Consider the following 24930-nt stretch of genomic DNA (forward strand, 5'->3'; position numbering starts at 1 on the left):
CAGTGGCTAGTTTTGCACGTGCACAGTGCATAGTCAGTGGGATAATATTCCTCCTCAAAAAAGAATGTAAACATCTATGTAATGAATCAAATGCAATCAAATGCAATTCAGCTACAGACAGACAACATTAACATCAGTAATAAAAATGATGGGAAGTTTCTTGGCCTATTCCTAGACAAGAGACTCAACTTCAGCACCCACATTCAACAAATAACTAAGAAAGTCTCTAAGACAGTTGGTATACTCTCCAAAATCAGATATTATGTTCCTAACTCTGCTCTCCTCTCACTATATTATGCACTAATCTACCCCTATCTTAATTATGGTATCTGTGCATGGGGGTCTACCACTGCAAACCACCTTAAGCCCATCATCACGCAGCAAAAATCTGCTATCAGAATAATAACTAACTCTGCTTTCAGACAACACTCAGCTCCCTTGTTTAAATCCCTAAACTTGCTAAATATTAACTCCCTCCACACATTCTCTTGTGTCAACTACATTTACAAAACCCTGTTCTTAAATGCAAACCATGCTCTGAAACTCTCCCTGGACAGATGTAATAGGACCCATTATCACCACACCAGAAATAAATATCTCTTTGATATTCCCAGGGTCAAACTTAATCTGTGTAAACACTATGCAAATTAAGGGACCTAGTCTATGGAACTCACTCCCTAGTGAACTGAAAAACTGTAAAACTTTTGCCTTATTTAAAAGCAAAACCAAAAAGTACCTAATTTCATCTTCTTAAGTTTCCTACACTGAGCTTTAAATTTGCTCTGTACCTAGTGTTACCCAATCTCCTAATTTTTATGTATTTAACCCAAACAACCTTATCATTGTGTTCATTGCTGTCTTCTTTTATGTGCTAGCCATATGCTGTATTGTGACTACCAATTTTTGTCAACTACCATTCAAGCTGTCATTGCAATCAATCTTAGCTACCTATGTACTTTAATATACTGTACCTACAATTTTCTCTCATCTTTTTTTTTTTTTGTTATTTTCTTGCCATGTAGCTGTTATTATTTTTTTTTTATAAATTTTGCAAGTATTTACCTACTTAAAATTTTCTTAGATTAAGGACCTGCCCAAAACGCTGCGCGTACTAGAGGCTTTACAAGATTGTAATTACCATATTATGTATGCTCACATTCCCAATGTACTTTCTTGTATATGCATAAATAAATAAATAAATAAATAAATAAATAAATAAATATCTAATGTATATTGAATGATTGAAAATATAGTGGAACCTTGGTTTTCATATGCCCGTTTTTGTATTTTTCGGTTCTCGAACTCAATTTCTTCGGAAAATTTGATTTGTTAATTGTTGTTTGCCTCAGTTTTCGTAGTTTGTTTATAGACGTACGGGTCCACCGAGTGCGTGGCACTTCAGTTTACCAGTGTCTCCTGCCTAGTTATGATCGTGCTTGAATACTTTGTGAAGAATTTCATTGTTTTTGTGTTGTTGTTTTTTTGGTTTCTAACACACAAGTTCTTATTATATATCATGCCATGAGTTCCAAGAAAGTCAGTGGTAAAGTTCAACCTAAGAAAATAGTTGTGAGGATGACAATAGAGGAAAACAAGACGTCATTCATAGTGAGACAATGTGATGTCTCACTACAGACAAGTATTAAAACAGTGAAAAACAAGTGTCTGTACACAGATTCATAGTAAAAATAAAAATAAAATAAAATGTTTATTCAGGTACGGTACATACATACAAGAGATTTTACATAAATTGATCGATTTATAGATGGAGCTAGTACATACAATGCCTAAAACCACTATTACGCAAAGCGTTTCAGGCAGGAAAAACATTAATGACTAAAAACTTAATACTAATTGAGTATAAAGAATAAAATGTGTTGAGAACAAATAAAATAAAGATAAAAAAGGGGGAGACATGGCTGAAAAAGCAGCACAAATACAATTTGGTCGACAAACAGCGTTGTTTAAGAAATCAGACATGGGTTGACAATAGAGGGGTAAGGTAGGTTACAGGGAATTTATTAGGTAGTGCTTCGTTTTATCTTAAACTGGTTGAGAGAGGTACAGTCTTTAACATGGTTGGGAAGGTCATTCCACATTCTTGGTCCCTTGATTTGTAGAGCATTTCTAGTTTGATTAAGTCGTACTCTTGGAATATCAAAACTGAATTTATTTCTGGTGTGGTGCTCATGGGTTCTGTTACAACCTTCAATGAAGCTTTTGAGGTCAGGATTGGCATTACAGTTCCGTGTTTTATATATGTATAATACACATGAGAGAATGTGCAGTGACTTAATATCTAACATATTCAGAGATTTGAGTAGGGGTACCGAGTGATGTCTGGGGCCAGAGTTGGATATTGTCCTAATAAGACAAGTAAGACAATAAGTAAGACAAACAAGCAAGCAGTGAACCACAACCAGGTCCTAGTGGTAAGCCTAAAAAATGTAAGAGAGAGAGAGTACCCCAGAAATGTCATCATTGCTGTTATAATGAAAGGGGACTTCCCTTCCAAACACTAACACCTCTCCTCCTCCACCCTTTTGGATTCAAAAGGTGACACCCCTAGGGTCAACACTTGCATCAGAGGAGCTCCAGCATATTTCAACAATCCTAAGTATTGTACTACAGGTTGATGTTAGTGAGTGGTGTCCCAGAGAACATAAAACCAGAGTTGAATGTAATGAAATGCCATTTTCTGGGTGAACCCCAGAGGCTTCCTGGAGATTATCGGGCTAATGTATGTTATATTAGACCGGGACATTAACTAAGGAGTTCAGACCTACCAGGGACCAGCGCCAGAACCTGGCCCCTTCAGAGAGGTTTCAGGGAGCAATGGCACTGGAAAACCCTCTTGTGGTTGGGGTTTTCCTTATCTGCCATCGACCGGGGTCAGGCACCCAGAAAGGTAGGCATGACAAAACAAACCCCACATGATAAAAAACTAAAACAAACACCAAAAAGAGAGGTAGAAACTCCCTACAATCCCAAGGAAACAAGCAAACATTACACTTTACTGCCGCGCCGATCGTCCACGCAGCCCTCCCCGCCCCGAGAGGGGGAGGGGGGAGCCCCGGACCTACCGCGCCGGCTGCCAAGCTTCAGTTCAGAAGCTAAGCTTCAACAAACGCGAAAAAACCGCCGACCGGTGGGAGGGAGGGTTGCCAGGGAGCCTCCGGGGCTCACCCAGAAAATGGCGTTTCATTACATTCAACGCTGGTTTTCTGTGGGGAGCCCCTACAGCTCCCTGGAGCTTCATACCCAAAGAGAAGGAAAAGAAGGGGCTAACCAGGGAGGCGGCCGCCACAAACTCCGCAATGCGAAGCCGAGACAACAGGATGTAACCTGCGACCCAAGGCAACAAGAACGCATAGGAGCAGACGCGCATAAAGAATGGGCGACCAAGAAACTGTGCGACCCTCAATTCCCTGCGCCCGAAATGAGCCGTAGACGTCACCAACACAGCAGCAAAAGCTGCAAACGTCCGAACAGCATGGACGCAAAGACAGACCACAGGCTGGAAGACCGAAAAACTCTGCGGACGACCTGGGAGACCCAAAGCCCTGAAACAGGGAACGAGGAGAACCGGAGCAAACCAAAGCGCATCCGCAAACACGGTACGCAGGTAACGGCAAAAAGCGCAACCGGACATCACAGGACGCACCCCCGGCCAAACCAATCATGCATCAATAACCCAGCTGTTAGTTAATATTGAAGGTGTGCCTAGTTTTTTTAGATGACATTATTGAATGCAGGGAGAATGAGGAAGAACATGATGCTAAATTAAAATAAGTTTTGAATCTGCTGCAAAAGCACAATGTGAAGATTAATAAGGGTAAAACAACATTGAAGACCAAGGCCATTGAATACCTGGGGTACCATATTTCAGGTAAGGGCTTTACTCCTTCTCACAAAAAATGTAGCTGCTATAGTAGATGCCCCAGCCCCAACATCAGTTAGGGAAGTACAGTCTTTTGTTAGGATGGTTACATATTTTTATAAGTTCGTGAAGAACTTTTCAACAAAATTAGCACCCTTGTATGAATTGTTGAAAAAAGGGGCTAAATTTAAGTGGGCAGCAAGAGAGAATACCTTCAGGAATATTAAGCAGGAATTGATCAATTCTCCAGTGCTCACTAATTTTACTGGTAGACTCCCTTAAAACTGGAGGTAGATGCTTCTCCAGTAGGAGTGGGTTGTGTATTATTACAGGAAGTAGATGATCAGGATAAAGTAGTATATTTTGCTAGCAAGAAATTATCTCCTGCAGAACAGAATTATTCTGTTAGATAAAGAAGCCTTAGCTTTGGTATATGCTGAAAAAAACTGAGGTATTTTCTGCTGGGGAGGAAATGTCTTGCTAGAACAAACCATAAACCCCTGTTAGGATTGTTTGGCAGAGGTAAACAAATTCCAGTTAATGCCAATGTTAGAATTCAAGGATGGGCATTACTACTCTAGCAGTTTGAGTATGATTTAGAGTTTAAGCCAGGCAAGGATAATGTAGTAGCTGATGCATTAAGTAGATTGCCTGTGACAGAAGAATTGAATTCCAGTATTCCAGTGGAGTATGTTAACCTGGTGGAATCTCTGTCTTTTGAGGATATTTTATTCCAGACTATTAGGAAGGCTACTTTGTTATGGTGCATATCACCATAAAGTATGTTACGCTATCTGTCTGTTACACTATCAGCATCACTAGATGATGATAGTGATATATAATGTGCGTATAGTGTAATAACAGAAAGAACATTGATTGGTTGATTTAAGAATATAATATATGTGTCAAAATATTTATGAGCCCAATATTTTCTAAAATAGCTATGTTCAGCACACATTTAACTACATCAATTCCACAAATTACACACTACTGCATAACATTACTGCAAAAAATTTGATACAAAACCATTCACAGACATAAAATAATTATGTAAAAATGTATTTGAGGCAGCCCCTCCCACAGTTGGCTGTCGTCCACTAGGCTGACCTAGGATTCTTGTTACGTGTATATAAACTCTCAATACACAATCATTGTTGAGTTCATTATAGTGCACATAATTGAATATCTTTATATATAATATGTGAATATAGTATAATAACAACAATAACATTGTTTGATTGATCTTAGAATATAATGTATGTGCTCCATAATTTTGAGCATAGCAATATTCCACACATTTAGCTATGTAAATTCCACAAATTACACACTTTTGAATAACATTACAGCAAAAAAGGAAGAAACAAATGAAAAATATTGAAATAATTATGAAAAATTATATTCATGGTAACTGCCCTCCCACTGGGTGGCGGGGTCCAGTATACAAACACCTACTCCCTCTGCGCCCATAAATTGCTTAACTTCTCGGCTCCATCAAAGTTAAAGTATGTCACATACATTACTTTATTTTAGTTTCCCTGATCAGAGACCGCATTTTAGCAATATAGGAGAAAACAATTTTTGGGGAATAATATTTTTTCAGAGCACAACAGGGGTGTCATGGCAGAGCAGCGCAGTGGTTAAGAATTATGTGGACACTTACCTTTAAGTGCTATCTTCTGCATAGACTGGTAAACTGATGTAGCAAGATGGGTGCTGAGGAACTGTTCTTCCAAACCAAAGAAAGCTCCACCTTCTTCTCCGCAGACATAAACTGAGCGACTAGAACGTGAGAATGTACCCCATGTCCCATTATTTAAAGGCAGGAGAGGAATTCCTTCAAGATCATTATAATTTTCATCCGAAAGAGCATACTCAAGTAGGTATGATCGATTCCATTCTTCTCCGACAGATCTGAATGTTCTTAGGCTATTCCTTAACACTTGGGGAGTAACTGTAGCTGGGGAAGACCCTGTAATTATACAATTTCTACTTAGAAACTATCATTTATACTATTTATATATATTCAATACTAATAAATTATATTAAGAAACCCAATAATAACAAGATTTTGAAGTTACAGGTACTAGAACTTTATAAAGATCATTTTCATGCATTGGCATACTCATGTGTCTTCTTTATATACAATGTTCCAAATTGTAATAGCTATATTTTGGAGTCTGTGGAGCTGAATTTGTTTTAAAAATCTTTTAATATCTAAATGTACAGCAATATTGATGTTAAAAACTGAAGTGAAAATAAAAGGTGTCCAAATATGGGATCAATTACTAACTGAAATTTAATATTTTAGATTGATACAAATGTTAAAAAATACTTATGTAAATACTGTAGGATACATATTATACTTTGCTTGTTATTCATTTTAAAGGTCAAAATTTAATGTTATCTAAGAGGAAATTTCTCCTTTCTCAAATGATACTTATGGTTCAAGATTAATTAGATTTTAAAAAATTTGCCAGCCTGTCTGATGAGCCCTTGACAAAAATTAGTTCCCAATTGGCCTCTTCATTGACCTGAGAAAGGTCTTTGATAATGTAAACCAAAATTACCTCTTATTTAAACTTCACCATTATGGTATCCGAGGCCTTTCTCCGAGCTATATTCGTTCCCATCTCAGTGACAGACACTAATATATAGCCATCAGTAACATGCCTCACCCACTACCATTAACAATAGGAGTGCCATAGGGCAGCATAGGACCTCTCCAATTTCTTGTATACATCAATGATTTGCCAATGTTTCTAACATTCTTAAACCTATACTATTTGTTAACAATATTACATTCATCTATTTTGACCCCACCCCCACACACTAAATAATATTGTAAATAATGAATTTAAAAAGTCCACTCATGGATGTCAACCAACAAACTCACACTAAATATAGAAAAGACCTACTACATTTTATTGGTAGTAAATCTTCAAATCAAATTCAACTTCAGATAGACAATGTTAACATTAACAATAAAAATGAGGGAAAGTTCTTTGGCCTATACACATATAAGAGACTGAACTTCAGTGCCCACATACAACACGTAGCCAAAAAACCAGCGATGAATGTAATGAAACGCCATTTTCTGGGTGAACCCCTGAGGCTCCCTGGAGCTATAGGACTGATAAAAGCAATATTGGTCTGGGGCTTCAGTCACGTAGAGTTCTGCCTACCAGGAACCACGAGCCAGAACCTGGCTCCCTCAGAGAGGTGCAGGGAGCAATGGCCTATGAAAACTCCACTCTTTGAGAGTATATTCATTGTGAGAGTATGGTCTCTCAAGATTCTCCCACAGCTGACATGAATGGCTCATTGCAGCGCACAGTGCACCGATCTCCTTCGTGCACAGGGCACTATCTCTGTTAATCCTGGATGTAAACTGTCATGTGGAGTGTCCCCAGGATGCCTGCATAACCAGAAATGCGTACATATCAGAGGCCTCCGTTTGACCAGGCAAGAAGTAGATATAGGGAAGTTAAGCATTTATGCCATGGAGTCAGTGAGTACACAGTGAAAGGTGCAAGGCATGGTAGAGAGGGGATGCCTGCATATGACCTGATCTCTGGGGTCAGCCTCAACGCGATGGAGAATAACAACTGTGACGTGGTCGTGACATGTTCATGACGTCACCTCTTCTACCGATCACGTAACAACCAATATCATTGGTTCCAGCTCCTTCACTGCAACGCCATTGGTCACTTGGTAGACCTGATGGTTGTGCCACGAAGAGCCCTGCATCAGCTTGCAAGGGTATTCTCGTGAGGAGGTCCATACAAAGTTGACATGTCCTATTCTGTCTATCGGCCCATAGACAGAAGAGAACCATTAAGTTAAATTCGGCGTCTTCTCGATATACCAACACTCGCCCGGAATCGTGAGCGTGACTATATTGTTAAGAAATCTTATAGTGAAAAAGTCTGTAAATCACCAGAGCGAAACAGAATGGTATCAGGTAACCTCTGGTGACAAATTGAGATGTCTGTGAGAAACCTAGAGTGAATTATGGTAGTACCTCTGCCTAAGTAAATCTGCGAGTGACTTTTGCCCACAGTGTACCGCTTGGTACCATGTAATCAGCCACCACTAGCCGCCATCTCAGACCAGAGCGTGTAGCCGCCTCAGGCCGCCCTGCCCTCACTGTACTATGTGACATCACCACCCTTACTCACCGCCAGTGCCATCAAGTGTGGGTGTGTGTCTGTTAAGCATACAGTACGCCCTCCTATGCGAGTACCCTCCGTGTCAAGTACGGTTTCTTGGGAAAGCCTGTCGTCAATGGTCTCACGTCAGAATGAGTGAAACCAGCTGTCAGGACTCATACGAGTTTCACATACACCACACATTTAGTTATTGTGATATAATTATTGTGCATGATTATTGCCTGTCCCATTGACAGTGCCATTGTGATTTATTGCACATCATCATTACCCAAGTATCCTGTTGGAACTCCCGTGACCCCTTTTTTGCACACTGCCAGTTAGGTTTGCCGTGTTAATGATTGGCTGTCAATTGTGTTAAGTTAGGTGTTTCTCCAAGAGTGGATTCGAATCGATTAGTCAGATGTCAAGAGTCTCGCTAATTCAACTACAGTATAGCCTTTCTGACACCAATCTAAAGTAAATCAAGCACCCTTTGTATTAGTGGTTAAGTTAGTAAATAAACTACTGTTAAGCTTTATGCGGTGTTTCTGTTGAACCACTTCTGAATACTGCCAGCTATTTTACTGAAGCCTTCAACTCCAGGTGTCTTCAACACCGAGTTGCCTATTATTCACAAATCAATAAATGTGATGAGGACCAAACAAGTCTCTCAAAGTGTTTCAAACATTCAGGAGATTCCAACGACCAATGTGGATCAGGACCAGGTGAAGCAAGTCTGAGAAGAGACCCTTAAGGACTCTAACTCGACCTTGCTCCCAGGCCCTGTACGGTTGCCCTCGTATTTTCTCTGATGGATTCAGACAGCTTCATGAAGCGTTTGCCACATGTACATTGGTGACGTATGCATTGCAGTCGGGAAAGCAAAATAGAAAACCCCACATTCATGTATGCTAGCGCCTGAGGTTAGGCACCCAGAAAGGTAGGTGTCCCAATACAGACCCTAACTGGTAGAAAATTGCAACCCAAGACTGAACAGAGCCCAAAAACTTCCACAAGAAAAACAAGGCAATGGGCAAAACGTCATCAAACCGACGCATCCCTCCCCCTCCCCCTGAGAGGGAGAGGGGGGGCCTTGCCCATCCGCTCATCCACCAGTTTGGAGACTGAGCAAACAGAACAAAAACCACCCACCACAGGAACGAGGGTGCTAGGGAGCCTCCGGGCTCACCCAGAAAATGACATTTCATACATTCATTTGGTTTTCTGTGGGGAGCCCTGTCGGCTCCCTGGAGCTAGATACCCAAAGATAAGTAAACGAGAGACTCACCCGAGAGGCGGCAGTACCATGTGCCTCATGAAGAAAACGGGACAACTCTATGCAACTGACAGCCCACACAAGACTGCTGAGGGCCTGGAACGTTCAGGAGATAATGGGGGGGGGGGGCCATGTTGGAAATTTCCACTAGTTATTCTCATCCCTAATACAGCAGGATGTATTTCCTGTATTAGGCTTCATACACATTTAATATTCATTTACTAACCCTTAGTACAATGGGATGTATTTCCTGTACTAAGTGTAATAATTAACTAACACTGCTAATACGTAGTTTAGTATTATAGAATTTACTGTATTAGGTTGTGGAACATCATGTAATTTCTCCTAGAATTGTGTAGTGTTGCATCAGTCACTCACGGAGACTAAATTTCCACATACCTGTAGATATAACAAAGTGCAGCCATTTACTTTCTTTTATTAGGAATAATTATTTAGTAATAGGTTTACTTTTAGTATACAACAGTTTACTGGAATTCCTGTACCCAGCTTGATCGCTGTTCCAGTAAATAATATCATAATCTAAAATTATTTCCACCACCAAACAAGTCTGTTTTATTTGTGCAGTCTACATTAACTGACTTGCACTGTGAGAATCAATCATCACCACATAAAATATTTGAACAAAATAACGATATTTATAAACGCCACCTTCCCTATTTAGTTTAAATAAATAAATATAATTTATGTTCGAGCCCCTACTGGGAGCTAATGCGCATGCGCGACTTTCAAGAGGGAAGGAGACAGGTCTCTCGCCTTATTAGATTAACAAGCGGCACGGTGCTCCGAAGCGGTCCCAACAAATCTTACCATCCAGAAGGCATCCTTACATCCCTGGACGCTAGATTGAAGACGCAGCTTACCAGAATCAGGGACACCAGTTCAGCAGGCATTTTTACCTTTTAGTTTAATTATTGAGCTCATAAAATTAACTAATATAGGTAGCCATGTTGTTAAGCCGCGGGCGTAATAACAATCCCACGTGAGGGCAATTCTTCCCCCCTCCAAATATCTAGATATTACTTTATATGTGTGTAAATACTAGTTTATGGTGGAAATTATGGAAATATCATTATTGCAGCATGGTGCAACACCCCTGAGGAAGCGTGTGGCAGCCATACTCTCACGTGTTTCAAGTACGCTATCTCAAACTGTTTCCAGACTGATGTACAGTGGACTACATCTACGTCCCTCTGTCACAGCTCAGATTTAATCAGTTTTTCATTGTAGATAGTACTTTATTACTCAGATCCCATATTTTATGGTCCTACGAACCATATATTCCATTTTATGCATTATTAATCTTTACATTACAATAGTATTTCTTTATTACATATTTTCTCATTATCTATGTGTCTCCCAATATTATACTCATTATTATTATTGCATAATATATGTTACACATAGATTAAACTCATAGAAGACCCCCCAAAAATGTGTCATGGGAGGCTGGCTCTAGAATTATCTAATTTACAGTCATTGCTTAATAGAACTTATTCATATATAATCATAGATCTATAAGCCACTGATTTTCTCATTTCATCACTCATTTTGGTCCTTTGAGCTATCTTAGAATTAATCATTATTTTGCATTCTTAAAATTACACATTTTATCAGTATTATACTAGAGCCAGATTTCCCCACAGGCCAGGACCCTATTCGACCTCCAAAACTCCTGTGCCCAAATGTCAGCCCAAGACATGTTCTCAAACACAGCAGCAAGAGCCGCAAACTTCCGAACATCATCTTGAGGTTATCTTGAGATGATTTCGGGGCTTTAGTGTCCCGCGGCCCGGTCCTCGACCAGGCCTCCACCCCTAGGAAGCAGCCCGTGACAGCTGACTAACACCCAGGTACCTATTTTACTGCTAGGTAACAGGAGCATAGGGTGAAAGAAACTCTGCCCATTGTTTCTCGCCGGCGCCTGGGATCGAACCCAGGACCACAGGATCACAAGTCCAGCGTGCTGTCCGCTCGGCCGACCGGCTCCCCAATATTATCATAGGCACGAGAGTAGACAGCAGGCTGGCTATGCTTGATAGCCCTGTGGACGACCCGAGATCCGAGCCCTGGAACAGGGAATGAGGGAAATCGGATAAACTCAAAGCATGTCTCCAGACACAGAACTCAAGGCGCCCAGGTAATGATGGAGCGCCACAACTGGACACTTAACACAATGCAGCCCCCGGCCTGACCAAACAAGTACAGGGGCACCTCGGTTTACGAATTTAATCCGTTCCTGGAGACGGTTCGTAACCCAAAAATTTGTAAACCGAAGCGAATTTCCCTATAAGAAATAATGGTAAATGAATTAATCCATTCCAGACTCCCAAAAAAATTCACTTCAAAGTAAATTTTATACGTAATTCGCCCAAATCTTCACTACAAAAGTATGTACAAGTTATTACTAACCTTTACTGATGACTCCTGTTGGCGTATGGAAGATGGTGAGGAGGGGGGAGGAGAAGAAGTGTTACTGTTTGGAAGGGCCCATTCCATTATAACATCAGGCAGTGGGGACTTCTCTGGGGGTGCACTCTCTAGCACGTTTTGCCTGCATACCACTAGGTCCTGATTGTGACTCACTGCTTGATTTTCTCACTAGGAAATGTTCCATTTAAGATTGTCTTTCCTTCTTTGCAACACTTGTCTGTAGCTAGACATCACATAGTCATTAATAAGATCAATACAACGGCCTGCTAAAGCTTTATTTGGGCAATTCTTTTCAGCAAAACTTTGCAGTTCTTCCCATACTGCACACATTTTCTTAATTAATGAGAAAGGGACATCCTTTACTGCCTCCTCTTCCTCCCCCTGAAGATTTGTTGTACTGCCTAGCTAGTTCAACAATACGAGTATCATTTTCATGTTTACGAATGATCTCTTGTTTTTCCTCTATGGTCATTCTTACATGTGTTTTCTTGCCTTGAACCTTACCACTGGCTTTCTTGGGACCCATGGCAAGATACATAATAACAACTTTTATGTTCAAATAGCCAAAAATCTGGAAAAAAAACCTGTAAATCCTTGCATAGAATTCAGGCGGGATATTCACTAGGTGGGAGGCACTGGTAAACTTAGGCGCGATCGCCGTGCCACCACGCACCAGGTCGGCTGTACGCGTATCAACAAACTCGTATCCCGAGGTAAAGTTCGTAAACAGATTCCAATTTTTTTAACAAATCGGGCTCATAACCCGAAAAGTTTGTAAAGAGAGGCATTCGTAAACTGAGGTACCATTGTATCAAAAACCAGAAGCCCGCCGTCTTATTCTTCACCAGAAAAAAAGGAGACAGCTGAAAACGAACAATATGTCCACCAGGATTGAAAGAGCAGAAACCCCCTGCATTGGAGAACATGAAGCTCACCGACCTGACTCTCAGAGGCCAAAGCCAACAGAAACAAAGCCTTCTGAAAACAATCTTGGACCGAAGGGGCAACAACGAACTGAGAAGAGAGAAAAGAGAGCACCCGGTCCAAAGACCAGGATAGCTCAGGTGGCGCATGAGCAGGCCTGAGGTGGAAAAACGCATGAGAAAGCTTACAGAGCGGAGCCGAAGTGACATCCACCGTGAATGCTGCAGCGGCATCATCAGTGCCACACAATAAGAGGCAACAGTATTTGGTATAAGATGTTGGTCCTGAAACAACCAGGAAAGACAAGACAACAGGAACAGAAACAGAAGGCAACCTACAAAGAGAAAAGAAGTGGTGAAAGGAAAGCCAAAAGACTTCAAATTGTCGCCTAGAAGAAGACCACAGGTAGGACACCATGAAAGAAGTCACCTGATCACCATACAAGTGGTGATACAAATGCATCAAAAATACCAGACACAAAGAGAAGAAGAGCAGATCGACCCTGCAAGGTACCTCACTGGCCCGATCTGCGAAGCCGCTGAAAACGCCCTGGGTTTGGACATTGATCAAGTAGCGACTGAAACCAAGGCTGGGCCGATCACCATGGAGCCAGGAGAACCCTCCCCCTGATAGGACTCCAGCCGAGCCAGAACCCGAAGCAACAGCAGGACGGGGGAAAAAAGTACAGGTAACCCCCACTCGACCATTCCTGCTGAAAAGTGTCGACAGTCAGGGAAGGGTGCCACATATATTGGAGACGCCGCGACCACACTGACGTGAAGAGGTCCACTTCCAGGTGACCGAACATCCGTCTATTCGATAAATTCATAAACAACAAATTGCAGGTAAAGGATAATATTCAGAGGTTGAAAATGGGAAATAGATTCACAGAAAATGAAAAGGAAATGTGTGAAACATTAAACGAAAAGTTCCAAAGTGTGTTTGTACAAAATGAAACCTTCAGGGAACCAGATACAATAAGAATTCCAGAGAACAACATAGAGCACATAGAGGTGTCTAGAGATGAAGTGGAAAAAATGCTCAAGGAGCTAAGTAAGAAGAAAGCAGTTGGTTTAGATGAAGTTTCACCATGGGTTCTGAGAGATTGTGCATCTGAGCTCAGCATTCCACTACACCTGATTTTTCAGGCATCCCTATGTACAGGAGTTGTAGCAGATGCGTGGAAAAAGGCTAACATAGTTCCAATCTACAAAACTGGCAGCAGGAAATACCCCTCAATTATAGACCTGTATCATTGTTAAGTGCAATAGTCAAAATATTGGAAAAAATAATTAAATTAAATGCGTAGAACACCTGAAAACAAACGATATAATATCAGATTGTCAGTATCGTTTTCGATCTGGAAGATCATGTGTAACAAATTTACTCAGTTTCTATGATCGAGCCACAGAGATTTTACAGCAAAGGGATGGTTGGGTTGACTGCATCTATCTGGACCGAAAAAAAGGCTTTTGACAGAGTTCCACATAAGAGGTTGTTCTGGAAACTGTAACACATTTGATGGGTGACAGGTAAGCTGCTAACATGGATGAATTTTTTTCTGACTGATAGAAAAATGAGGGCAGTAATAGTAAGAAGTGTATCGGACTGGAGAAATGTAACAAGCAGAGTACCTCAGGGTTCAGTTCTTGCACCGGTAATCTTCATTGTCTACATAAATGATCTACCATATGGAATACAGAATTATATGAACATGTTTGCTGATGATGCTAAGATAATAGGGAAGATAAGAAACCTAGATGATTGTCATGCCCTTCAAGAAGACCTGGACAAAATAAGTACAGTATATGGAGCACCACTTGGCAAATGGAATTTAATTTAAATATATGCCATGTTATGGAATGTGGAATAGGAGAACATAGACCCCATACATCCTATAAATTCTATAAATTATGTGAGAAATCTTTTAAGAAGTCTGATAAAGAACGAGATCTAGAGGTAGTTCTAGATAGAAAACTATCACCTGTGGATCACTTTAAGAACATTGCACGAGGGGCCTATGCTACACTTTCTAACTTCAGAATTGCTTTTAAATACATAGATGGCGAAATACTAAAGAAATTGTTCACGACTTTTGTTAGACCAAAGCTAGAATATGCAGCGGTTGTATGGTACCCATATCTGAAAAAGCACATCAACAAACTGGAAAAGGTGCAAAGACATGCCACTAAGTGGCTCCCAGAACTGAAGGACAAGAGCTACGAGGAGAGGTTAGAAGCATTAAACATGCCAAAACTAGAAGACAAGAAAAAGGGGTTATATGATCACTATGTTCAAAATAGTAACAGGAATTGATAAAATTGAGGGGGAAGATTTCCAGAGACCTGGAACTTCAAAAACAAGAGGTCATAGATTTAAACTTACTAAACACAGGTGGCAAAAAAATATAAGAAAATTCACTTTCGCAAACAGAGTGGTAGACGGTTGAAACAAATTAGGCGAGAAGAGGGTGGAGGGCAAGACCATCAGCAGTTTCAAAGCGTTATATGACAAAGAGTGCTGGGAAGACGGGACACCATGAGTGTAGCTTTCATCCTTTAACTACACTTAGGTACTACTCGCAGGACTCTTGGGTCAAAGGTGTCTAGTGACCTCACAGGCAGCATGGCAAAGATGGTGAGTGTCATCCCTGAGACAAGGGGACAGAGCAACCTTCAAACTCACACAAAGCGAGGTGGGACTCAGAGGTCTCCTTCATTGGACCACTGAGCCCCAATGGGAGTTCCCTAGGGCCCTTAGGCTGACTACTAAGAGAAAGCTCAGGCGAGGTACTGCTAACCGGTTATCCCAGAGCTACCAAGCAAACAAACTAAAAGCAGAACCCCTGCGACGTGTGCAAGCACGCAAACCTAGTGGAGGGCCACCAAAATCATACAAGTGGTCCTACCGCCACACCAGGCAACCCCCATCAGGCAAAAACAAAAGAAAAACCCCTCAAAAGCACAACGTCTCCATGGGAACAAAACCGGTCACTATGCGTATATCGGACAGCAGCACAGTACCTCGCGCCCTAGCCAGCGACAAAATTACCTCCAATACAAGGGCAAACAGGAGTAAGAACCACCCCAGCTGAACCCCAAGGGCGGGCAATCACCGAGCAGCAACAGAACCTCGCAGAGGGAGTTCCCGAATGGCTCAGGGAAGATAACCCTAGACCGCAGGGACAGTACTTACAGGGCACCTAGGGATGGTAGCCCTAGGTGCATGCAGCCCCAGTACTCTTATTTTACTCCTGACTCGCACACCACCAACACAGAGCAACAACATTGCTATGCAGCACTGTGCAAAGAGTGAAGTCAGAGTCAATGACCGTCACCAACACAACAGCCTTCTGAACTGAGGAGAGTAGCCAGCATAGAGGTCTGGGACCCCCTGTCCCCCTCCCAGGGAGGGGGTTATGCAGACAGATGAGCGGTGATTGTGGTGACTGTCATGCTTGTTTTTTATTTGGGGAGTTCGGCTTTTGGTTTGCAATTTTTGACAAGCTGTAGTTTATTTTGGAATTTCTACCTTTCTAGATGCCTGACCTGATAGATGGAAGACATAGACTGCTTTCAAGTCTATGTCTCCGTGGTGTAGTGGTAAGACACTCGCCTGGCGTTCCGCGAGCGCTATGTCATGGGTTCGTATCCTGGCCGGGGAGGATTTACTGGGCGCAATTCCTTAACTGTAGCCTCTGTTTAACGCAACAGTAAAATGTGTACTTGGATGAAAAAACGATTCTTCGCGGCAGGGGATCGTATTCCAGGGACCATAGGATTAAGGACGTGCCCGAAACGCTACGCGTACTAGTGGCTGTACAAGAATGTAACAACTCTTCTATATATCTCAAAAAAAAAAAAAAAAAGTATACAAGGGTGTCCATAGGCCATTGCTCCTCATGTCTCTCTTGAGGGGGCCAGGTTCTGGCTCTGGTTCCTGGTAGGCTTAGAACTCCATCGATTGACTGTTGCCACAGTCAAATATATGCATAACAGCCCAGTATAGCTCCAGAGAGCCGAAGGGGCTCTCTACAGATAAATTAGTTTTTATTAGGGAACCTACCAACTGAGCAGAGAGAAGCCAAAACTGTTTGTGGCACAGACACAAGAGGGAAGTTTTGCTGTATGAGGAAGGCTTTAACAGTATTGGAGACATGCAGTGGCCAGGAGGTTAATGAGTCATCTGTAACAACATCTGCTGGCCTCATCATACACCCTTTTACCTGTTTAGATCAGAATACAAAACACTATATATAACAATGTTGAAACAGAAAGCTTGTTAAATTTACCAAGGTCCCCTTAGTCTAAGTTGAGGCTGTTTACATGATCACCTAACCAGTGCTTGACTTCATCAAGAGAACACATCTTTCATTACACCATGCCACTGTCCAATCTGGCACACTAAGCACTGCTTAGGGGGCTGGGTGCACAAATTCTCAACCTTCCTCAAACACTTTCAAATTTGTTGTGCATAATCTACATGGTAAATGCTACAACTTTTCCTAATGGATCAATATTATAACATGAACAGGAAAAAAATTATTTGTGAAAAAAACACAGCGTTGAATGTAATGAAACGCCATTTTCTGGGTGAGCCCAGGAGGCTCCCTGGAGCTTATCGGGCTAATGTATGTTATATTAGACCGGGACATTAGCTAAGGAGTTCAGACCTACCAGGGACCAGTGCCAGAACCTGACCCCTTCAAGAGAGGTTTCAGGGAGCAATGTCCCTGGAAAACCCCTTTGTGGTTGGGGTTTTCCTTATCTGCCATCGACCGGGGTTAGGCACCCAGAAAGGTAGGCATAACAAAACACACCCCACATGGTAAAAAACTAAAACAAAAAAACGAACAGAGGTAGAAACTCCCTACAATCACAAGGAAACAAGCAAACATCACACTTTACTGCCACGCCGATCGTTCGCACAGCCCTCCCCGCCCCGAGAGGGGGAGGGGGGAGCCCCGCCCCGAGAGAGGGAGGGGGAAGCCCCGCCCCGAGAGGGGGAGGGGGAAGCCCTGGACCTACCGCGCCGGCTGCCAAGCTTCAGTTCAGAAGCTAAGCTTCAACCAACGCAAAAAAACTACCGACCGGTGGGAGGGAGGGTTTCCAGGGAGCCTCCGGGGCTCACCAGGAAAATGGCGTTTCATTACATTCAACGCTGGTTTTCTGTGGGGAGCCCCTATGGCTCCCTGGAGCTTCATGCCCAAAGAGAAAGAAAAGAAAGGGCCAACCCGGGAGGCGGCCGCCACAAACTCTGCAACGCAAAGCCAAGACAACAGGTTGCAACCTGCGACCCAAGGCAACAAGAACGCACAGGAGCAGACGCGCATAAAGAATGGGCGGCCAAGAACCTGTGCAACCCTCAAAACCCTGTGCCCGAAATGAGCCCTAGACGTCGCCAACACAGCAGCAAAAGCTGCAAATGTCCAAACAGCACGGGTGCAGACAGATCGCAGGCTGGAAGAATGAAAAACTCTGCGGACGACCTGGGAGACCCGAGCCCTGAAAACAGGGAACGAGGGGAACCGGATCAACCACAGCGCATCCCCAGACACGGTACGCAGGCAACGGCAAAAACACAACCGGACAACACAGGACGCACCCCCAGCCAAACCAATCAAGCATCAATAACCCAAGAACCCTTCCGGAAAGCAGCTGTCTCAACCGTCACTAGGATGGAGAAAGACTGCACACGTACAAATCTACCAACAGTACCAAAGAGCAGAAACCTGAATCGAAGGGGTTACCACAAACTTAGAAGATAAGAAAGCACCCTGATCAAGGCCAAGGACGGCTCAGGCGACACATCAGCAGGCCGGAGGTGAAACAAAACACGAGAAAGCGTACGAAACGTCATACTGTCGCCAAGACCAAGGAAGACCGGCCACCAAGGAACCATAAGGACTGCTCTCGTGGGAATGGGCTGCAACCGAGCCAGAACCCGAAGCAACAGCTGGACCGGGAGAAGAGGAACAAGTACCCCCACCTCGACCAGTCCTGCCGAAAAGCATTCACCGTGAATGCCTCGCAGGTGGGAAAGGGCGCCACATAAAATGGGCGACTCCTAGACCACGCCGACTCGAAGACGTCTACGGCCAGGAGTCCTTACGTCCGACAGAGCCCACAAAACGAGTCGGCGACAACTGGCCAATCCGAGAAGAGAGGAATGAACCGGGACAGCTGTCCGCCAGGATGCAGGACACACCCTGGACATGAACCTCACGGTTAGCCAAACCCCTGTGGTTCCGGCAAGAACCGCCAGAGAACAGTCCGAACAAAGCTGAATGGTAGAGCACCAAGTGACCCAAACCCTCCGAAGCACAAACCAGACAGCCACGAACTCCCGAACCGTGCTTTAAGCCCGATGGACGGACAGACTTCACCAACCTCGGCCGACCTGGTGAGCACTGTCACAAAGCCCCAGCCAAGAGATGACCCGTCCGTGAACACATCGAGCGAAGGCTCGGGGAGGTGCCAAGGCACAGAACCCCGAAAACCTCAAAGTGGAAGCTGGGACGCAGCACCAACACAAGATCCCCGGAGGAACAAACCCAACGAATGCAAGAGGCGGAAGGGGAGTCTCCGAAGGAACCAAACAGACGCCGAAGCTAAACCCGACTCAGCAGGCAAACCAGCACGTCAAAGTTCAGACCCCCGCACAACTGCTCAAGCAACCGCTGAGCAACCCGGGACCTCCTCATGTACAGCCGAAGGCGGGATCACAGCCGCAGTAACATTTCTGGAGGGAAAGACAACGAGTGGCCCAATAGCCCTAAACAAGGCCCAGGTCTGAACCCGGGACGGAAACAGATGGAATGGCCTCCAGATCACCAGGAAACCAAACCCGGCGATCTGGAAAGAACCACACCCCTGGCGAGCAGACAAGTGGACTGACTGGGAGCCCACACCAGCCAGTCATCGAGGTAGGCCAGACACCAAATCTCGGACTCAGACAGGGCACTAAGATCTGGTAAAGATGCAAAAAAATATATACCAAGTGCCCAGTACAAAATAGGGAAGGCAACAAAAGCAGCAAGCCTGAAGCCCCACCATCAACTGTGCCAGTCCCAGAAAACTGGAGAGGAACGTGCCAAGAAGCGACTTGGAGGTCCAGGGGCCACCATCCAGGCACCCGGCCCCAACAGAAGCCGGACAGGAGACAACAGTCCTTCGAGAAGGGCATAGAATCCAGGGCGCAGACTGAAGTCCCGAAGAACTGCAGATGCGAAAGGCCCATGACTGCAAGGAGCAGACGGGAACCCCAGAAGGATGGGGCGGATCGACCACGTCCAACGCACCCACTAAGAAGACATGACGAAGCGCAGGGGAAGAAGCTCACCCCGCCAGCTCTGAACTCCCCCAAAAGGAGGAGAAGCCGTCTACCGACGCCACCAGAGGCCGGAAGACAACCAAAAGCGCCCACCAACAGCAGGACCATGCGAGACTCAACAGAGCAAGCTGCTCCCCCAGCGCCCTGTCAACAGAGAAGGGAACAGAACCCCTTCCGAAAGAAAAACTACACACATATACACATTATGTATATACACATACATATACATATACACACACACAAGATATGTTACACACACGTGCGTATACACATGTGCACACGCACGCACACACACACACACACACACACACACACACACACAGCGTACACATGCATATGCGTACACACACACGTGTGTGTGTTTAGAAAGTGATGTGGTGGAGGCTGACTCCATACACAGTTTCAAGTGTAGATATGATAGAGACCAATAGGCTCAGGAATCTGTACACCTGTTGAGTGACGGTTGAGAGGCGGAACCAAAGAGCCAGAGTTCAACCCCCGCAAACACAACTAGGTGAGTACATACATTGCAAAAGAAAAGTACCAGAAGCCTACCAGTGGGCAGAAAGCACCATGCCGGCCAGGCAAAGAAGGCACAAACTGCATCAAAAAGCCCACCTCGACAGCAAAACCTCAAAATCCCAGCACGACCACAACATGTGCCAAGACCCAAAAAGATCAGTCTGCAAGCCAGGAAGACCCCGGAACCCCAGAAGGAAGAACCAGGTCACACGAGGAAACAAAGCCCCTTGAACCCACAAAGGGGGGCCCAAGAGGAAGAAACCTCCGGAACAAAACCAAAGAACCCAAAGGAACCCAGAATCGAACCTGGGAGAGCCACAACCACCACATTTGCCGGCGGAGAACACCACAAAGGCAAAGCACAGCCCGCAGACAGAACCCCTTGGGAAAACGGTCATAACTGACCGAAAACCTAGGGACAAGATGTGGCAGCAAGCATACCAGCCTGGGGACACTGAGTCCAAACCCAAAGGCCCAGACCCAAAACAGACAAAATGGAAAACCCGATGCAAATTCAACACCCAAACGTTCCCAGAGAAACAGGCAACGGGCAGAAAACACAAGAAAAGCAAAGAAACGACAACAGGAGAATAAAAACCCCTGAAAAAAGGTGAAAACTCACCCCAGCAGCTCACTCGCACACCCAGTTGCATGTAAACAAACCGCAACGCTGCCCTGGTGGCCACGCCGGGAAACCGGCAGACGAAAATGGCCGCTAGCCGGGGCCGTGACTGACGCTAAAGATACAAAAACACGCCAGCAAAAGTTGGAAGCAAGCAGACTGGATGGGCGAAAAACGCCGCCAAACAGCAGAAAACCCAGGCAGGGACAAACTGCTCCAGAACTGCTAGCAGGAATCCCCCACATCCCCGGGAACCAACAACAGAGGCCCCGGGGCAGAGCCGTCCTCCAAGCCCTCCGCCCTTAAAGAAAAGCAAGTCCATGGGAAAGGCAACAAGAAAGAGCCGCTAGTAAGACCCAGAAGCCTTGGCAGGAGGAACCGGCTCGAAAAACCTCCGTCCCCCAACCCGAACAGGGCAGCCCCCGAAAACCGCCCGAGTCTCGGCCCCAACTAAACCCTGCCCAGACCCCAAAACCCAGACAGTCCGGAGCACTATCAGTGATTCTAGTTGGTCTAGTGATTAAGGGTATGAGGAAGCAGGAATTCATACAGTTGAGGAAGCTAACAGCAGTAGGGTGTTCAGGCTCGCAGAGGTCAATATTAAAGTCCCCTGCGATAATTAGATGGTTTTTGTTCAATCTGTTATCTAGTATTAGATTTCTAAGGTTTGTGTTGAATTCAGACACATCAGTGTTAGGAATTCTATAGACTGCACCCACAGACAGGACAGACTCGGCACCCTTGACTCTGAAACTGGCGAAGATATACTCCCCACAGCAGTCTCTAGTTCTAATTATTTTTAAGCATGTTAGTTCTTGGTGGTAGTAAAGAGCAGTACCACCACCTCTCTGCATTTGACGACAGTTGTGAATTGCCGAGTAGTTAGGCATCTTAAAGAGTTGAGTATTACCCTCTTTCAACCACGTTTCAGTAAGTATAATAAAAGAGAATTTGTTGTCAATAGTTTCAATCAAGGCACTAAAATATATATATATATATATATATTGGTGTATACTGGCAGCAGGTTTTCTTTCAAACATGTTTCATTGAATATGACCGCATATTCTGTATTTATTATTTTCTGGTTTAGGGCTTCTATCCCTCTAACTATTTTCTTAGCATCAGGGCTTAATTGAAATAGGAGTTCACCAAAACTCATTTTCGTACTTTTAAGGTGAAGAAAAGAAGTGATTTACTATAGAGTGTATTACACTTATTTGTATAATTTGCACGACGTTTCGAACCTCCATGGTTCATTCTCAAGTGAACAGATCTTACAATACTAGTTGATTTTATACCCGCATTAGGTCAGGTGATAATACAATGAAGGTGAAAACATGGGGGGATACATAAGGGATAAACATAGGGGCTGCAGAAGGCTTATTGGCCCATACGAGGCATCTCCTATCTAAACACAAAGATTAATCCAGTGTAATTGGCCTGTTATGTTGGACATTGTCTTCTGTGTTGGCATCGATATGTTCTTGTCTTGTCCTTACTCTCATGGTGGGTAGAGTAAATAGTTCCGTGATTTGGGTGTTCATGGTAGGTCGAATAGAATAGAGCGACCTACCATGAACACCCAAATCACGGAACTATTTACTCTACCCACCATGAGAGTAAGGACAAGACAAGAACATATCGATGCCAACACAGAAGACAATGTCCAACATAACAGGCCAATTACACTGGATTAATCTTTGTGTTTAGATAGGAGATGCCTCGTATGGGCCAATAAGCCTTCTGCAGCCCCTATGTTTATCCCTTATGTATCCCCCCATGTTTTCACCTTCATTGTATTATCACCTGACCTAATGCGGGTATAAAATCAACTAGTATTGTAAGATCTGTTCACTTGAGAATGAACCATGGAGGTTCGAAACATCGTGCAAATTATACAAATAAGTGTAATACACTCTATAGTAAATCACTTCTTTTCTTCACCTTAAAAGTACGAAAATGAGTTTTGGTGAACTCCTATTTCAATTAAGCCCTGATGCTAAGCAAATAGTTAGAGGGATAGAAGCCCTAAACCAGAAAATAATAAATACAGAATATGCGGTCATATTCAATGAAACATATATATATATATATACATATATATATATATATATATATATATATATACATATATATATACATATATATATATATATATACATATATATATATATATATATATATATATATATATATATATATATATATATATATATATATATATATATATATATATATATATATATATATATATATATATATGTTTATGCATCGTTACTGCTGCTGAGACTGCTGCCAAAGACTGCTACCAAAATATACTAATATATATATATATATATATATATATATATATATATATATATATATATATATATATATATATATATATATATATATATATATTAGAAATGTAAAAATTAATTTTTCCGAAAAATTTACGAAAAAACTCTAGGGGAAAACATCGACAGGTTCATAGCGTAAATGCGACCGTGTTTTGTTTGTACTCACCAATAAGTGAAGTCTTGATCCGCTTTATAAAATTCCTTAATTGTTCCTAACTGATTATTAAGACGTCTGGCAAACATCCTCTGGATGTTTTCTGCCAGCCTGCAGGAACATCCTGCCAACCTGCAGGAACATCCTGCCAACCTGCAGAAACATCCTGCCAACCTGCAGGAACATCCTGCCAGCCTGCAGAAACATCCTGCCAGCCTGCAGGAACATCCCGTCAGCCTGCAGAAACATCCTGCCAGCCTGCAGGAACATCCTGCCAGCCTGCAGGAACATCCTGCCAGCCTGCATTAACATCCTGTCAGCCTGCAGGAACATCCTGCCAGCCTGCAGGAACATCCTGCCAGCCTGCAGGAACATCCTGCCAGCCTGCAGGAACATCCTGCCAGCCTGCAGGAACATCCTGCCAGCCTGCAGGAACATCCTGCCAGCCTGCAGGAACATCCTGCCAGCCTGCAGGAACATCCTGCCAGCCTGCAGGAACATCCTGCCAGCCTGCAGGAACATCCTGCCAGCCTGAAGGAACATCCTGCCAGCCTGCAGGAACATCCTGCCAGCCTGCAGGAACATTCTGCCAGCCTGCCTGCCAGCTTGCAGGCGAGCCTGCAGGCACATCCTGCCAGCCTGCAGGCACATCCTGCCTAAAATAAACGATGATGTACTGTACATTTAAGAAACAAATCTGGGTCACAGGTCTGTGGAGTGTGGTTAGGCTTACGGAGTAAGCCGGTCCCTCCCCCACCACCGACACACCTCCCCCTCTCACCCCACCCCAAACCCATACACACACACACTCTCAAAGGTCACGTGGTTCACGGTTCACTTCAACACCCATATATCGCTTCCTGCCTGCCTGCCTCCTTCCCAGCCTGCAAGCCTGCCTGCCTCCTTCCCAGCCAGCCTGCCTGCCTCCTTCCCAGCCTGCCTGCCTGCCTCCTTCCCAGCCTGCCTGCCTGCCTCGTTCCCAGCCAGCCTGCCTGCCTGCCTCCTTCCCAGCCAGCCTGCCTGCCTGCCTCCTTTCCAGCCTGCCTGCCTGCCTCTTTCCCAGCCATCCTGCCTGCCTCCTTGCCAGCCAGCCTGCCTGCCTTCTTCCCAGCCAGCCTGCCTGCCTCCTTCCCAGCCAGCCTGCCTGCCTCCTTTCCAGCCAGCCTGCCTCCCTCCCTGCCATCATGCTAACGGGTAGTGTGTGTTAGGCATATCTTCGGGAATGAGCCGGTCTCACCCCCACCACAAACAAACCACCCGCCCCCCTACATCCCATCTC

General features: G+C 44.0%; 1 protein-coding gene across 10 annotated transcripts in view; it reads right to left on the bottom strand.

The window, feature by feature from the left end:
• LOC123766595 (sacsin-like) overlaps positions 1–24930 on the bottom strand; it is a 162837-nt gene that overhangs the window by 71233 nt on the left and 66674 nt on the right. For 7 of the 10 annotated variants that reach the window (XM_069308141.1, XM_069308147.1, XM_069308146.1 and 4 more), the window contains 2 exons: positions 16745–16904; positions 5541–5849 (listed from right to left, as the gene is read on the bottom strand). In XM_069308141.1, coding sequence (XP_069164242.1) covers positions 5541–5849; positions 16745–16904 — 469 coding nt within the window. Of the gene's footprint in view, positions 1–5540; positions 5850–9316; positions 9460–16744; positions 16905–24930 lie in introns of those variants that run through there. The other 3 variants (XM_069308149.1, XM_069308150.1, XM_069308151.1) reach the window with 2 other exon arrangements.

Source organism: Procambarus clarkii, chromosome 62 (genome assembly GCF_040958095.1).
Source record: "Procambarus clarkii isolate CNS0578487 chromosome 62, FALCON_Pclarkii_2.0, whole genome shotgun sequence".
Lineage (NCBI taxonomy): Eukaryota > Metazoa > Arthropoda > Malacostraca > Decapoda > Cambaridae > Procambarus > Procambarus clarkii.